Source organism: Sceloporus occidentalis, unplaced genomic scaffold (genome assembly GCF_023333645.1).
Source record: "Sceloporus occidentalis isolate IW3139 unplaced genomic scaffold, rSceOcc1.0.p SCAF_288, whole genome shotgun sequence".
NCBI lineage: Eukaryota > Metazoa > Chordata > Lepidosauria > Squamata > Phrynosomatidae > Sceloporus > Sceloporus occidentalis.
Window position 1 is genome coordinate 137,205 of NW_028317268.1, and position 16,586 is coordinate 153,790.

General features: G+C 42.1%; 3 protein-coding genes across 3 annotated transcripts; 2 read left to right on the forward strand and 1 right to left on the reverse strand.

Annotated features, from left to right (window-relative positions):
* Positions 1–844: 844 nt before the first annotated feature.
* Positions 845–6,032, forward strand: LOC149275433 (4-galactosyl-N-acetylglucosaminide 3-alpha-L-fucosyltransferase FUT5-like). The gene is made up of 3 exons (XM_089504742.1): positions 845–870; positions 4,892–4,973; positions 5,127–6,032. The coding sequence occupies exons 1-3, from the start codon at positions 845–847 to the stop codon at positions 6,030–6,032; spliced, it is 1,014 nt and encodes a 337-aa protein (XP_089360868.1).
* A 3,649-nt stretch (positions 6,033–9,681) lies between these two features.
* LOC149275434 (vomeronasal type-2 receptor 26-like) lies at positions 9,682–14,441 on the forward strand. Its single transcript, XM_089504743.1, has 5 exons — positions 9,682–10,053; positions 11,103–11,918; positions 12,300–12,521; positions 13,021–13,147; positions 13,495–14,441. The coding sequence occupies exons 1-5, from the start codon at positions 9,682–9,684 to the stop codon at positions 14,439–14,441; spliced, it is 2,484 nt and encodes an 827-aa protein (XP_089360869.1).
* Positions 14,442–15,171: 730 nt separating this feature from the next.
* On the reverse strand, positions 15,172–16,188 carry LOC149275435 (Fanconi anemia group F protein-like). The gene has a single exon (XM_089504744.1). The coding sequence runs from the start codon at positions 16,183–16,185 to the stop codon at positions 15,172–15,174; it is 1,014 nt and encodes a 337-aa protein (XP_089360870.1). The 5' UTR covers positions 16,186–16,188.
* Positions 16,189–16,586: the final 398 nt, after the last annotated feature.

Sequence of the window (16,586 nt, forward strand, 5' to 3'; positions counted from 1 at the left end):
AAAATAAATAAATATTTTTCTTTTATTAAAAGAATATAAAAGACACAAAAGGTGCATTAAGTTTGTTGGCTCAGAGAGAGTTTTTTTTAGCTTCGCTCCTCATCATCCTGGTGGAATCAATTTTGAATTGAATATTTTATATTATTTCTAATAAATTATTCTAATTGTTTCTCGTATGGGACACTTTCTTTCTCTCTTATGACTCGCCGATATTTAATTGTTTATTAACTTTCGATTATGTTGCGTTTTCATATGTTTCTCTTTTTCACCCTCAGGCTTAATTTATTTACGCATTAATTTATATCATGAAATATTTGATTGTTTTTTACTATAATATTTCTATATCATTGTGACGAAATTAGTTTTGTTATTGGTTTAATGATTTGTTGTTTAATATTTAAGGGTTAATTTATTTCATGTATCTTTCTATTATAATTTTGCATCATACCTTCACATTATAGGTGTACTGATTAATTTTATTACTTTCATGTTTAGATTTTTTACAAATCCCAGTAATTATTTGATTTATTTCTTTATGGTTTATATATGGTTATATTTATATCAGCACGTGGTCTAACACTTAGACCCGATTAAGAGCTGAAGCGTGAAACGCGTCATCGCCGAGACTCCCGATCTGTAAAATTATGTTATTGCAACAAATTCGCACCGCTATCGAGATCGTGCCGCAGCCGGGTTTTATCTTATATATATATATTTTTTTTTTGTATTATTATTATTTATTTATTATAATAATAATATATATATATATTTTATTTATTTATTTATATAAAACAAACAGAATCTGTGATAGAAATTCGAATAAGATCCAAGGTAATGTTACGGAATGGATCCGCTTCGCTTCAGCCAACTGTAAGGTTTTGGAATGGTAATGGTTCTTTTGAGAAACTCGCATAATTACAGGAGGGATGATGGCTTTAGTTGTTAGCATCTGGCTAAAACTGGCTAAACCTGACTTTTACCAAACGAAGTCCACAACTACCGAGCTTCAAAACTAATTAGACACCCGGAGCCACATGTCTCTCCGCTACAGAGTATCCGACTTATAACGTTCACTCTGCTACATCTGCCTTAACGGATACAATAAATAACTGTAAGTATTTACCCGGTGGGGAATATTTCCGTATGTCTATCCCATGCATGTTTAAATCCCCTCGCCGTATTACCCTCTACCGCTTCTGCTGAGAGGCTGTTCCACTAACCAGCTACCCTCTCAGCAAACGAAAACTTCCTTACTACCTAAGCCTCTGATAGATGTAGACGGCAGAATTTTTTGTATTTTCTTCCGTCCGCTTTATGTCGTTAACATAAAAATTCCATGCGGCGTGGATTCGGGATACATATGAGAACCAGGAATGTTTTATTTATGCATAAATATTAGACTTGTGCATTCGTCTTCGGGCGAACATGAAAACGAACACGAAGAGTGCGTTTTTGTGTTCTTTCCGAAGACATGAAGAAGAGAAGACGTAGGCGAAGACGAAGACTCACACACGAAGAATCTTCGCCTTCGTCTACTATTCTCCCCGCTGTGTCAGTTAAATGTCAGTGCCAGCGACCAACAAAGTCGCCGGTACGGACATTTAACTTAGCATAAATAACTTACTATAACTTCGGACACAATGCTGCCCTCTGTTGGTTTTACATTAAGTAGCATATGCTTGAAATCCAAAGTTATTATGCTACTCGGTGTAAAACCAACAGAGGGCAGCATTCTGTCCGAAGATATATTAGCCATATGTGGTAGTGTGTTCATTTTCATTTATTAATTATTTAAATAAAATATATTCCCATGATCCGCTGGTCTCCCCGCTGCAAGAGTTAAATGTCCGCACTCGCGGAGATTAATTCTGTCGAACTTGCAAACTCTTTTTTTCTATTTATTTTGGGGGTTTTTTTGTATTAAACCATTACACGAAAGGATCATGGGAATATATTTTATTTGAATAAATGCAAATGAGCACACTAACACATATGGCTAATATATCTTCGGACAGAATGCTGCCCTCTGTCGGTTTTACTCTGAGTAGCATAATATTCAGCCCGAGAATATATTAGCTATTTATATGGTAGTGAGCTCATTGGTCCCCAGCAGGAGGCCCCCTGCTGGCGACCAATAGAGTTGCTGATACGCACATTTAAACTACTGGCGCCAGAGCTGCTGCGGTACGCGTTAACCCCGTAACCGGAAAAAACGAAGAAAAAACTAATATTCGCCCGAAGAGAAGACAGGAACGGGCGAATATTCGCGGAATACGAAGATTTTTTTTTTGACGAAGACGAGCACGAAGACGAACACGAAGAGCCCCCTGGTGCCCAAGTCTAATAAATATTGTTCTGATGGCGGAAAAAAGAAAAGGAATAAATTAATCAGAAATATGTATTTAAAGACAATGTGTTGTGCTGGGGGGGTTAGTGGTTATTGTCTAGTTCGTAAATTCCGTTATCATGTGCATTGTGTCATAAAAGACAGCAGTGGAAATATATATATATATAAAAATATCAAAAAGTACCAGGATATGAAGTAATTCACAATAATCAGCTCTGCCTGCTGTTTTTACACTTGGCACATTTTTCTTAATATGTTTGTGCATTTTGTAGAAATATTAATTATTTTAAAAGAAAATGTGGATTTAAAAAAAAAAAAAATCAGGTAGATTTAAAATACCCCGTTGCAACTATAGTAACATAAAAATACCTAAAAAAAAAGTAGCAAAGACTTTGAGTGGAGAGCCCAGTACCGCGTGTGGACAAGAGAAGGGTGGCCTAGTAGCTATTGCAAAGTCTGTAGAGCGTTGAAGCAGGCTCCTGTCTACCAGACCATCCCGAGTATAGCCAAATGGTTCCTAGAAGATGGGAAGTTCTAACATGAAAGATTTCTAAAATGTCATGATCTTTCAGGGCCATTGTTCTTAAAGACATGTCAACCATAGATTATATTAGCCTTTAATTAATGATCTGTACTTTCTATAAAGCTTATTGTCTGTTGTTTCCAACAGGCACCCTCATCAGTATTATAATTGTAGACTGAATTTGATAATAATACATACCGTATTTGCTCGATTATAAGACAAGGTTTTTTCCAGAGCAAATGCTCTGAAAAATACCCCTCGTCTTATAATCGGGGTCGTCTTATAATCAGACCTCAACTAGGTCTGACTGTGAGGTATATATACCACATATTTACCATATATACCACATATTTACATATAGGTATAGACACACATACACATATACAGGCCCGGACTGGGACATAAAATAGGCCCGGGCATTTAAGCCTGAGCAGCCCATATTTATTTATTTCTTTATTGTTAAAGCCCACCCTTCATGTACCATCTTTGCATTTACTCATCCACACAAATCATTAACACATTCATTAATGCAGTCTCACAAATCATTCAAGCAATTCATCCACACATGAATTCATTAATTGTCATACGCATCACACAATTCATCCAAACATTTATTCATTCATTCTCATACGCATTCACACTACCCCCTCTCCCCATCTTATCTGCCCCTTCTCACTATGTTCCCCCTTTTCACTATGTACCCCTTTTCACTATGTACCCCCTCTCACTATCTATCCCCTCTCCCCATTTCTCACTATCTAACCCCCCTCTGCCCCTTCTCACTGCACCCCCCTCCCTCACCCTACTTACCTTGTTGCCGGTGCAAGCAGCAACCGCGGCCGGCCCCACGGCAGGACCGGACTGATTGGGCCTATGCGGCCTCTATGGCCGCATTAACGCAGGGCATAAGGGGTCGGGAAGCCCCCACCAGGGCTGGCCTTAGGGGTCTGCGGCCGCACAGGTCTTAAATTAAAACATCGGGGGTTTTTTTTTTTACGTTATTTAACATCCTCCATGTTAAATAAAGTTAACAAAAACTTTATTTAACATGGAGGATGTTAAATAAAGTAAAAAAAAAAACCCCGATGTTTTAATTTAAACCCTGTGCGGCCGCACACCCGTAAGGCCGGCCCTGGTGGGCAGTTCGGTCCTGACTGGGCCTATTTTAAGGTAGGAGCCTGGAGCTGCAGCTCCATCAGCCCCTAAGTCAATCCGGCCCGGCCCACCGGCCTGCACATATACATACACAAACACTTATATACTCATATATACATATATGCAAACATACACATATAAACAAATAATAAATTCCCTCACTGTATTCTGCTGTGATGCTGCGCCACGTATCTACTACCCTCTCAGCAAGAAAAAAAACTAGGGATCACAAATTCCATTTAAAGTGATCTCTGATGTAGCAAGTGAAAACCTATTGAGAAGTTTTTGGAATGTAACTCCAGCGGTTATAAAGAAATGCCGCATTTCACGTCTACAAACAAGCAAACAGTGTCTCTGCCCAGACTCTGTGTCTGTGAAGGATCAGCTGCCAGAGTGAAGAGGAGGAGACCACCTACAGGGAGAGGAAGAAAGCAGACTAAACCACTCTGACAGCAGAGGGGTGTATAGAATTAAATAAAATCTTTTCTTACTGCACTCCCCTGACTACAAGGTGTTTTCTCTGCTCTCTATGTCTAGTATAACCTACATTAGAACAGAGAGCTGCTCCAGTGGGCCTCTTTAAATTTCGGGGGGGGGGGGCAAGTGCTGTTTTAACCCCTCTCCCCTCCAGATGACCTTCATCAATATTCTCTTAGGGGATTTTATAACTTAAATATTAATGTATAAAATTGTTTTATTTCCTAATTAGTAAACACGATAGAATGTTGCGGGAGATTTAGCTCGTTTGCATTGTGTAGTAAATTCTGCTTCTCTGCTTTAAATGCTGCTTTAGTTGATATCTGTTAAATTCCAAATGGAAAACATGTTCTTTCCTTACGTTGCAGTGTTTCTGTATTATAATTTAGAGTAAAAGCTTCTTTCTTTCTCAACAGTTTACAAATGGCTCAGTCACCATCCAACTCTCGGACGATAATCTTCTTCTTTCCTGTCATCTTCCTCGTTTTCCTCCTTTCTTTCACTTGGAGGAGAAGTGACATCATTCCAAAAATCATTCATTGTCCGAAAGCCCAGGCCACTCGAGAAACTGGCGACCAACAAAATACGACAATTGCAGTAACATTGAAAGAAGAGAAGGAGGAGAAGGAGCTTGTCGTCCTGCTTTGGACCTGGCCTTTTGGAACACATTTCCCGCTGGACACGTGCCAAAAAGTTCACGGTATTCCTGGGTGTAAGCTGACGGTAGACAGAAATGTTTACAATACAGCTGATGCTGTGGTCATGCACCATTTTGATATCATGTATGACAAAAATTCATTGCCCCAGCAACGAAGGCCTCATCACCAACATTGGGTCTGGTTCAACTTGGAACCTCCATTAATCATAACAAACTTGCATTTTCTAGATGACCTTTTCAACATGACTATGACTTTCCGCCAGGATTCCGATATCTACAGACCTTATGGGAGGATTCAAGCCCTGAAAAACCCTCAAAACCTCACCATTCCGGCCAAGTCCAAGCTGGTATCTTGGGTAGTTAGTAAATGGTACCCAGGTGCACCTCGTATAGCTTACTATGCGGAGCTTAAGAAACACATCCCTATTGACGTCTATGGGAGAGGAAACATGAAGCTGAGCCCGGAGGACTTTCATAGTACTGTTTCCCAGTACAAGTTTTATTTGGCCTTTGAGAATTCCATCTATAAGGACTACATCACTGAGAAGTTATGGTCCAACGCATTTGGCTCCTGGGCTGTGCCAGTTGTGTTAGGAACATCTCGGAAGAACTATGAGCGTTTTGTTCCTGCAGAGGCCTTCATTCACGTAGACGATTTCTCCAGCCCCAAGGAACTGGCTGCCTACCTTCTCGAGTTGGACAAGGATGACGAGAAATACAGGAGATACTTTAACTGGAGAGCCCAGTACCGCGTGTGGATGGAAGGCGGGTGGGATAGCAGCTACTGCAAAGTCTGTAGAGCATTGAGGCAGGCTTCTGTCTACCAGACCATCCCGAGTATAGCCAAATGGTTCCTAGACGGGAAATTCTAAAGGTTAGAGGTTTCTACACAGCTGTTATTAGGGGTCACTGTCCCCAGCAGACATATTACTAGACTTGTGCATCCATTTTTGTACGAACTTTATTTTTAACGAAAATTGCTCGTACGAATCAACGAAAACGAGGGCGATCTCTGACGAAAACAAACTGCAAAAGTTCCCCAAAAGTTTTTTCCATTCTTCGTCACGCGTAGCGGCCGCTATTACATGCCGTTTTGATGCTCGTTGATGAGGAAAAGTGGGAACATATCAACGGCTGATAGAAGTAGCCAAATAACAAACAAACTGGGTGGTGGTCTCGTTGATGCCGCGGCAGACATTTTTTTCCCCTGTTCCTGAGTAGAGTTTAGTCGATGAAGACAGACGGCCATTTACGCCAAACCTGTAATTTGTTGACATGTTAATTTTTTTTTTTTTTATCTTTCTGTCATGATCTATCGTTCTTCATTGATCAATAAATATTGGTGACAATATGATATGTTTAATAAATAATATTGGGGAAATCCAGTCCTGCCCCACGGGGCTGCCAGTGCCTAGTTATCTACTACTGCTACTACTACTACTGTTGCTGCTGCTGCGCCTCTTTGACCGCCTTTACTTTTGGGGAACCTTTTTAAAATTTCTAGAATGAAAGGCCCGCCCCCTCCCCCCGAATTTTGTCCGAAAGGAACGGCCTGGAAACGAATGCGGCAAAAATGAAACAAAAATTTAAGCCGAGTCGATTTTCCTCTCTGTGCTCAGGTCTACACATTACCCGGCGGGGTGGGACAAACCTAGAAGATGTTGTTGTCCTGTTTACTACCCCAACTGTCCTACTCCGGTCAGAGCTCAACCGTGATTCGCTGAGCTTGCTCCATTTCCGACTCTGCTGGGAACACTTAATTGTCTCAAATTCCGACTCTGAGAACATTCTCGTGATTGGTTTCTTTTATGCAAATCTTGAAGACCCGATAGTCATTACCAGCTTCTGTTTTATCCCCAAGTTCAAGATGCATCATATGTTCTCTCCAACGCATCAAAGCAGTCATTTCTAAGCTAAAAATATGGTCAACCTTGGTGGCTCCTTAAGGGATTTACAATATCGCTGACTTAAAAAGAATAAGAAGGAATACCGGTAGTAATTATGAAGGAGGAACAATAGTTGTTTTTTAATTAAAACATGTTATTTTAAATGATGAAAGGAGACAGCACTGTCGTCATGTGCGTTTACAAAGACATGTAATGTGAGGATGATAAATGTATGTAGAGGGTGTTGTAATAGAAAAGAATGATTCAACAGCCCAACCCGAATGTACCTGACATATGATACTGTGACACAAACCTGGAGAAGAAAAATACATGGAAGTTCCAAACTGTTACCGTTATTCGGGGGCAACAGGCTGTTTGGGGTGCAAAGGTGGCACAGGCAGGCTGTTGGGGGGTGCAAAGGTGGCATGTTGCTTGTGAAGTCGGGTTTTGTTGCTTAAGTACTTATTTGGGCCTCAATCACATAACTCAAATTATGTGATTTTAATAATAATGCGGTATTCGGTTATCATTACGGAACAATTTAATAATTTTTTTAAATTTAATATAATTTTTTAAAGGATGATTTATAGCCATTTATATCCATAGACGTCATTTAATCAATAAACTCGAAGTCAACAACGATTTTGCTTCCCGCTTTCAGCTAGTCCTGGAAAATAATCGTTCCAATGAAGTTTTCAAATCCCCTGTTTGATTTCTAAAATTACACCCGCCCTCTGGAACGAGACAAACAACATAATTCACGTCCTTATTTTTAAGATAAGAAAAACAAAGTTAAAAATGTAATTCTACGAGGGATTTGGGTGTTGCCCAAAGGCTGACTTCTCATTACAGAATCTTAATCTGGACAGCGCCAGAGTATATATTACTGGGAACAAAGAATCATCTTCACCGATCTTTCTTCTTCGTCTCAGAATTACAATTTATTTCTCGTTTTTGATGCAGGAAACGTTTGCCTCGGGGAGTCTGATTCTGATATATATATAAAACAGCTAAATATTTTTTTGACATACAAAAAAGAATATTTCCGACAAAGACCTTTCGGCTGGTAGAATGATGCTGTTTTTTCTGCTAATCCTTCTTTTCCGGATTCTGAGAACGGAATGCTCGTCCCAAACCTTTAAAAAACGCCGGGGTTTGTATCGGGCGGGCGACCTCATCATTGGGGCTATCGTTTCTGTTAATGGTCTCATAAACCACGATAAGCCGTGGTCTTTTAAATATGAACCAAGAGAGGATAGAGATATATTGTAAGTATTTTTTTATTTTTTTTTACTTATTTGTCACCCCCCCCCAAAAAAAAAATCTTTATGATTTGTGCATTAAATACAACGGTGACTGCAATTATTATTATTCAAAAATGTTTATTTTTGGTTTAACAAAATAAGGACGTAGATAATGGAAATAGCCAGGGTATTACCAACGACCTATAAATCTAGCTGTATCTATTACTACCTCTCTACTCATGGGGAGGGTCATATTGGAGTAACAATGGTATTCCCTAGAAGTTCTTACAGGTGATCTATAAGGTAGGGGGGTATAGTTTTCTGGGTCCTCCCAGAGATCTACTCTATAGAAATGAGATCTTACCAGGGATCTATCAAGTGGGATAACTAGATCTCTGAGTCCTCCTGGAGGTCTACTTTATGGAACTGGACACAATACTCTAGGGGAGATCTGCTCTGTGGAAATGAACACAATTATCTGGGACAGATGTAACTGCTGCTTCTGGTCAGGTCTGGCCATCTGGTTCATTGGGCTAATTCCTGGTGGGCCGGTGACTTATGGGGTCTTATTGCTTATGATACTGTCTTTCCAGAGGCAGATCGGGTCCTGTAGCGTAAAGCTGTCCATATCCAGCTGAAGGTAACATTTACGTCATTGAAAGCCATTGGCCTTAAAACGTCAGGGTCACCAGTCAAGCCCTGATTTGGTAGTTGCCTAATTTTACATGGCTGTATAGGTTTGTTCTAATTCCATATGATGGCCCTATCACCCCCCCCCCCGCCACACACACACACACACAAAAATGTGTTTCAATTTTTATTATTTTATTTTATTCAATAAAAGAATACAAACACCATTTGCTGTCAGAGCCACACTTGCCAGACTGGAATTTCGGGCTGGAGACTGGCGCGCGCAGGGTTAAGAGGCAGGTATTTGATTGCGGATAGATTTCCTTGGGTGGCATTCAGGGAGTTGTCTAATTACAGGTTAAATTTATAAGATTACACTATAGAGGTGGAAGATTTAACAGAACAATTAATATTTATAACGCCGTGTTCTTAATACATTACTGCCGAGTGTCTCTGCATTCTTTCTGTTCGTAAAAAAAAATGCCATGAAGCCTTTGGGTGCCCAAACCAAGTAGTCCTTCACCCAATCTCAGGGTGAAGGGGCAGATTCTCAGGCTCACGCGGTCTGGATCTGTCTCCTCCCTATTCTCCCCCCATTATGATCATATATAAGACTTTCAGTTGGTGCTTTTGCTCCCGGTACAGGCTACTGAAAAGTTGATATTTCAAGAGTCTGAGGGCCAGCCCATTTAGAACATTACCAGGTCTGGCTAAGAGTCCCATAGGCATCATTACTCCCCCAATGTACCAAGGTCGGGTCAATGCATGATGTCATGTGGTATAGGTTGCCCACCTTTATTAAGGTTAAAGTCGTCGCCTCTTCCCTTCTCCGGTATTACAGTGCCTTCCAGGAAAAATACCAAACTCTCCTCACCATCATCTTTGCTATTAATGAGATCAACGACAATCCAGAATTACTACCAAACATTTCCTTGGGCTTCCATCTCTACGACTCGTTCCTGAATGAAGGAAAAACGGTGGACGCCTTTCTGAGGATACTGACCGGCATGGACCTCAGGTTGCCCAATTACAGATGTACAAGCCAGGGACGCCTGGTAGCCGTGGTAGGGTGCGCATCGTCCAGGCTTTCCATCCTGGTGGCCAATGCTTTTGGCATGTATGGCTACCCACAGGTAGGTGCTTCCAGAGCTTGCTTTTGTGTCACATTCAAAAAAACGAATGGGGGGGGGGGGATTCACACAATAGTCGTCTGTGTATGTCGGCTGAAACTTGGCTGTACCAAGGAACCACAATGGAGCAATAGCAAGAAAAACCATTTGAAGATTTAAAGGTGTGGCAGAGCTCACCGACGTATAAATAAATAATTCTCCATGTAAGTAACCATAGCAAGGTGTTATTATAGCACTGTTAACATACTCGCTGTCACACCCTGTCAATATTAATTCTTCAATCACTTTCCTGTTTATATCTCGGGAACTGCTCATTCTAATTGGTGACCTAAGAGGCTCGATGTCAGCATTATCATGACGGCAGAACAAATGCTATGGGTTTTATATTATATTATGATAATATTTTAATATAGGTTTTTGTCAGAAAATATTATATATATATTATCCTCACTAGCTATACCAACTCAGGTATTAATGACTAATACTAATAATATAATATTAGTAATAATTATATTGCCTTCAACCACCAGCATTACACAAACTAAGCACTCTCTATAATGCTAGCGCACAGGAAGCACTCCCTGATAAGGATTAAGGCAGGAAGTGTCTATGGAACAAACCACTCGAGGCAAGAGAGGGGTGGAATCTATTCTCCTCCGAATGACAACTATTTTTAAAAGCATCTGGTACCGAACTTTGTGAAAACCACCACTAGGTGGCACTATAATAAAGGCTGTATACCTCATCATCACCATTATGTATCATTTACTGCCATCTAGTGGTTGTTTAACATAGTTCAGGGCTCCATCTGCGTTCTTCTTTATTATATGCTTTATTACAAAAAATACCAAATGCATTATATGAAAGATTAACCTGTTGCTAGAATTGTGATGTCATAAGAACACACTGGAGGAAATGGTAAAACTTTAACTAAGCAGCTGTAGAAATAAAAACAATAAAAAAACCTGCCCTAGGTAAATACATCATTTGTTTGGAGACTGATTCGTAAAAACCCTTCTCTATAAACAATGTGCCCCTTTTGGTCCTTTCAGATCAGTTATGGTTCCACCGATCCTCAGTTGAGTGACAAAGCGAAGTTTCCGTATTTTTACCGCACGGTTCCAAACGAGAACCATCTATACAAGGCCATAAGTCTGATTCTAAAACGCTTCGGCTGGACCTGGATCGGGATCATTTACTCGGACGATGAAATCAACGAAAGCGCCGTCCAGAGACTAACCGTGGTCATTACCAAAAACGGAGGATGTATCGACTTCTCCAAAAAGTTCCTCAGCTTCTTTAAATACAAATCAGACGAATATATTCGGATGTCAGAGACGATCGCGAAATCTTCGGCCACCGTTATTCTGTTTTGGGCCGACTTGGAGTTTACTTTCAATTTCTACCTGGTGCTAAGAAACTTGCTCACCTCCCGGAAGGTCTGGATCATCATGACGGACATGGAACATCTGCTTACGCCGACCATAGACACGCTGGACCTCAGTCCGTTTCATGGAAGTTTGGGGTTTCAGATAAGCAGAAGGGACGTCCCGGGGCTGATGCCGTTTCTTTTGAACGCGACCCTGGAGCAGCATCCGGAATCCGACGTCACCTACTTCTTCAAGATTCTGACGTATCGCTGTAATCGGTCCCGGGATTGTTTATACCTCGACACCTGCAGGCACGATCTACAGCAGAAAAAACAGTTGTTAGGCGCCCAAATATCGCTGGCGGGATACCGCGTGTATAACGCCGTCTATGCTTTGGCGCATGCCCTCCATGACCTGCTCATGTACAGATGCCAAAAAGAAAAGGATAACAACAACGGGGTGGCTGCGCTCTGCCCAAAGGACGTCGATCCCTGGCAAGTGAGTACATTTTAAATTAATATTAAATCCCCAAATATCACCCCCCAGTATAACCCCTCCTATTACTGCATATCATCCCCTCCATACCATCCCCCCTGTTCCTCCATATCACTCCTCCCATTTCTCCATATCATCCCCTCTATAACCCCTCCCATTACTTCCTATCACCTCCTCTATAACCCCTCCCATTACTCCATGTAACCCCTCCTATTACTCCATATCACCTCCTCCATAACCCCTTCCATTACTCCATATAACCCTCCCTATAACCCTCCTATTACTCTATTGCTTATTTTTTACTGTTTTTCGTTACATAAATTCTCTTTTCATGAATTTCGACAAAAAATTGCTTGTTTGCTTCCACGTTCTTCCTTCACACAGCTTCACCGTTTCTTAAAGCGCATTTACTTCACAAACAGTGCTGGTGAAGATGTGTATTTTGACCAAAACGGCGACGTTGCTCCTACGTACGACTTGGTGAACTGGATCTTTAACCCTACGAAGCGACTGACCGGTGTGAGCGTGGGGATGGTGTCCCTCGGTGCGGCGATAGAGGTTTCCATCAACAATTCCGACATCGTCTGGCCATATTACTTCACAGAGGTATCGTATAGGGTGTAATGTATAGGAGTCATGAAATGTCTATATGTTCTTTTGAATAATAGGTATCAGCGCTAACTGATTTAGGGTCCAACTCTGCTTCCTTTGCCTTCTTTCTTCGTCCACTTCTCCCTGGTTTCAGCTCACTTACCAGGTCTCCTGGAGTGCTTCTCCAAAAGGGCGGAGCCACGTTCTTCTCTCTTCCCCCCGAAAAGAGAAGAAAGAAGACAAGGGTGGAGGCATGGAGCCATGTTCTTCTCTCTTCCCCTGAGAAGAAAGAAGACAATTGAAGAACAGACAAGAGAAGAAGCAGATCTGCTGGAAAGGAGACAGGGACATCACATTTATTTATATAGCGCCAGCATATTCCGTAGCGCGCCCCTGAATACCGGTCTAGGTAGTTTGTTGAAGTTCCAGTTAAACGAGTTAGGAAATGGTTACACTTTCATGTGTGCCACGGCTGTTCACAAAGTTTAATGCCTGATACTATGTTTCCATGCAGGTGCCCCCCACCTCTGTTTGCAGCGAGAATTGCCCCTTCGGCTACAGGAGGATGACCCTGGAGGGAAGGCCCCATTGTTGCTACAGCTGCACTCCCTGTCCCAGGGGAGAGATAACAAATCATACCGGTGAATGAGACACAGGGGAAATTAAAATGGGGGGGGTCCACTATTAACGGGAGTGGGGGGAGGGGCTTCCTCTATCCCGTGTCCGGTATGGTGGGGTTAATATAATTTTCATAAGCAGAGACACAAGGTATGTCCACACCTCTTACCCCAAACCCCCCTATCCTGTGCACAGTGGGATGGTGGCGATGATGAAGTGGGGGTTAAAAATTTCTCAATTTTTTTCAAATTTCCTAATTAATTTTTGATGGGGAAACAACATTCCTCAAAAAAGGACAACCAATAAAAATTATAAAAATGATACAAAAAAAGAGAAATGTACATGTAAGTAACTATATTTATTTTGCTAGATATGGATTATTGCTGGAAGTGTCCAGATGATCAGTGGCCAAATAAGAGGAAAGACCGGTGTGTATCCAAACCGGTCACCTACTTGTCATACCAAGAATTTCTTGGAGCATCATTGGCTTCCACGACTGCCATTCTCTGCCTGGCCTCTCTTCTGACCCTCGGGGCGTTCGTATATCACCAAGACACCTCCGTCGTCAAAGCCAACAACCGAAGCCTTAGCTTCCTCCTCCTCGCTTCCCTTTCTCTCACCTTCCTCAGTTGCCTCGTGTTCATCGGCCGGCCAGGGAAGGTCACCTGCTTCCTACGGCAGACTCTTTTCGGCATCTGTTTCACGGTGTCCGTCTCCACCTTATTGGCCAAAACCATCATTGTGGTCTTGGCCTTCCACGCTACCAAACCAGGAAGCAAACTGAGAAGATGCATGGGTCGAAGGTTCCCGCGCTTGCTCGTTGCCTTCTGCTCATCTCTTCAGACTCTTATTTGCACCATATGGTTGGGAACATCTCCACCGTTCCCATTCAACGACTTCCAGACGCAGCCCGGCGAGATCATCATCGAGTGTAGAGAAGGACTTGGGTTATACGTCATCCTATCTTTCATTGGATTCTTGGCCATGGCGAGTTCCATCATAGCTTTCCTAGCCAGGAAGCTCCCTGACGCATACAACGAAGCCAAACTGATCACCTTCAGTATGTTGGTCTTCTTTAGTGTCTGGGTCTCCTTCATCCCAACCTACCTGAGCACCACGGGGAAGTACATGGTAGCCGTGGAAATATTTGCCATTATCGGTTCTAGCTCTGGCATCCTCGTCTGGATATTTTTTCCCAAATGCTATATCATTCTTTGCAAACCAGACAAGGCCAGGAACGCCTACGTGACAAGACGTCATCGAGCAAGAAATGGCTGTCACGTCCCTCCGGGGAAAATCCAAGTCCTGAAACTGTAACCTGTGTGCTTTATAACAATGGCTTGAACAACTAAACATTGTCTTGGTGCTATACTTCGGCAGACCCCGGTACCTGTAATTAAATCATCTTTACATCCTTGTCTTTATTTCTTTGAAGTATGTATTATTGGCAAGAAGTAAATCCAAAAATGAGTTGCATGGAACATTCTAGACCTTTTTCCATATACTTCTGGAGATGGGGGTCTCCAACACTGTACTACCTACCACTAACGCCTCTCCCTATACACCCAGCACGCTACTAGCTTTTTCCAGCACTTTATTGCATCGTCTGCTTACCTTTAAGTCCTCAGAAATAATTACTCCCAATTCCATCTCTTATGTTGTCGCTGACAGCACAGAGCCCCCAATGCTACACTCAGTGTTGGGATTTTCTCATTCCAACTGCATTACTTTACATTTATCAACATTAAACTGCAGCTGCCAGCCCTACGGCTCACACCGGGGAAACTTGGCAATGTTGACCTTTCATGGCGTGGGAGATAAAACCACAATTCTCTTGCAAAGTGTATCTTTAATGAATAAACTCCTGTGTTAAGTAAACCACTGCGAAGGTCTTCTTGTTACATGCAAGTAGCTCTTCAATAAGTGAGAAAAAAATCAAGCCACACAAAAATATTTTGTTTATTTAAGTAACATTGCATTACTTTTGCGGCGTTCTAGGAGAACATATGTTTTAGTTTTGTTTGATAAATTTACCCAGAGTAGGAGATTATGTTTTACTAATTTCAAGTAATAAATCGGTCCATAAACTGATGCCGGGTACGTCGTAATCTCCATCCTGAGCTTTTAAAGTCCTAAGGAACGTTCCCGTAGCCTCTTTAAGATCTTCAGAACCTGCCATTAAGCACCTGAAATGATCAAGGAGCATCTGGAAGGACAATTCGGCACCGACCCACTCCCCGGAAGAGATATCCGTTTCCATGTTCGCTCCAGACTTGGCCAAGAAGTCGAGATGGGCTTTTCTCACCCTGGGGTATTTAGAGCTGATTTGTGTCAAGGTTTGGCAGCTGAGATTACTGCAGAAACCGGACAACGTACTATCATTAACAAATAACCACTCCAGAAGATGTCGGGACAAGGCGGTCTCGTTCTCGGGGGTGGAAACGTCATCTTCCGAAACTAGTACGACCGCTAATAAGTGGAACACCAGCGGCGGTGAAATCCTGCTCAGAAGATCCAACACGACAGCACTCTGTTGATCTGGTTCTAAAGTCTTAATTCTGTCTTTTAAACGAGCGCTCAGAAGTTCAGCCTGGGTCAACACAACCGGGTCTTCTAGAGGATTCTGCGGTCCGCCTGTGGGGAGAACAGAAAGCAGGAGACGCGAGGCAGCTTTCTGAGCGATGATGTGGTCCACGCCAGAAAGAGCGGCCTTTGTGTTCCCTTCCTCCTTTAACTCCGACAACAGATACTTGACAATGTCCTTGGGAAGGGCCTTATTTTGCAGAAGAGAAACGCAGAGGACTTCTTCACATTTCCCAAGGACCTCAAATTGTATGTAGTTATAATTCTTCATGCAAGAGTTAAGCTGGCCATTCTTCAACCTAAGGTGGTCCTCCAGGGCTTCTTTGATGGCCTCGCTGGTCTGGAATCGCTGGTGGACATGTCTGAAATAAGCTCCCCATTCCAGGGCTCGTCGAACACTTAAGACGTCCCAGTCTTTGACATGAACGCTCCGAGACAAGGCGAGGACTTCCACGAAATGATCTAGGTTTTCTAGCATTGTCTTCAGCTTCCCGTCCATGATGCCCTCAGGGCTTCTTCATAATCGTTGGAAAAACTGAAATTAAATTAAAAAAAAAACAAAAAAAACAATTTTTAGCCAACCTGTCACATGATCTTGGTTAAGTAAAACATGACATCTGTGAAAAATAATAATAGAATGCTACTAATAACACTTCATGGGGCTGGTTAACTAAACCGTAAGAGGCATGCCTCCAAGATTGGGAGACCTGCATGGCTGATGAGACGATGAGTCTATGTCTTCAACCATTCTAGCCGAGGCTGACTAGGCGGAGGAAGGGCGTCCGTATGTGACGCCGCTCCATGGGCTGTTTACAAGGGAGATCTCTCATCACCTTAAATGATCCACTTACACTATGGGGGGGCTGTACCGGGTCTCCA

Bases quoted from the DNA above. Each gene is read 5' to 3' on its own strand.
- LOC149275433 (XM_089504742.1), top strand. From the start codon at position 845: ATGGATCCGCTTCGCTTCAGCCAACT. The intron at 871-4,891 runs GTAAGGTTTTGG...ATTATAATTTAG, and splicing joins CCGCTTCGCTTCAGCCAACT to AGTAAAAGCTTCTTTCTTTC. The intron at 4,974-5,126 runs GTCATCTTCCTC...GAGAAGGAGGAG, and splicing joins CGATAATCTTCTTCTTTCCT to AAGGAGCTTGTCGTCCTGCT.
- LOC149275434 (XM_089504743.1), top strand. From the start codon at position 9,682: ATGCATGATGTCATGTGGTATAGGTTGCCCACCTTTATTAAGGTTAAA. The intron at 11,919-12,299 runs GTGAGTACATTT...TCCTTCACACAG, and splicing joins AGGACGTCGATCCCTGGCAA to CTTCACCGTTTCTTAAAGCG. The intron at 12,522-13,020 runs GTATCGTATAGG...GTTTCCATGCAG, and splicing joins GGCCATATTACTTCACAGAG to GTGCCCCCCACCTCTGTTTG.
- LOC149275435 (XM_089504744.1), bottom strand. From the start codon at position 16,185: ATGCTAGAAAACCTAGATCATTTCGTGGAAGTCCTCGCCTTGTCTCGG.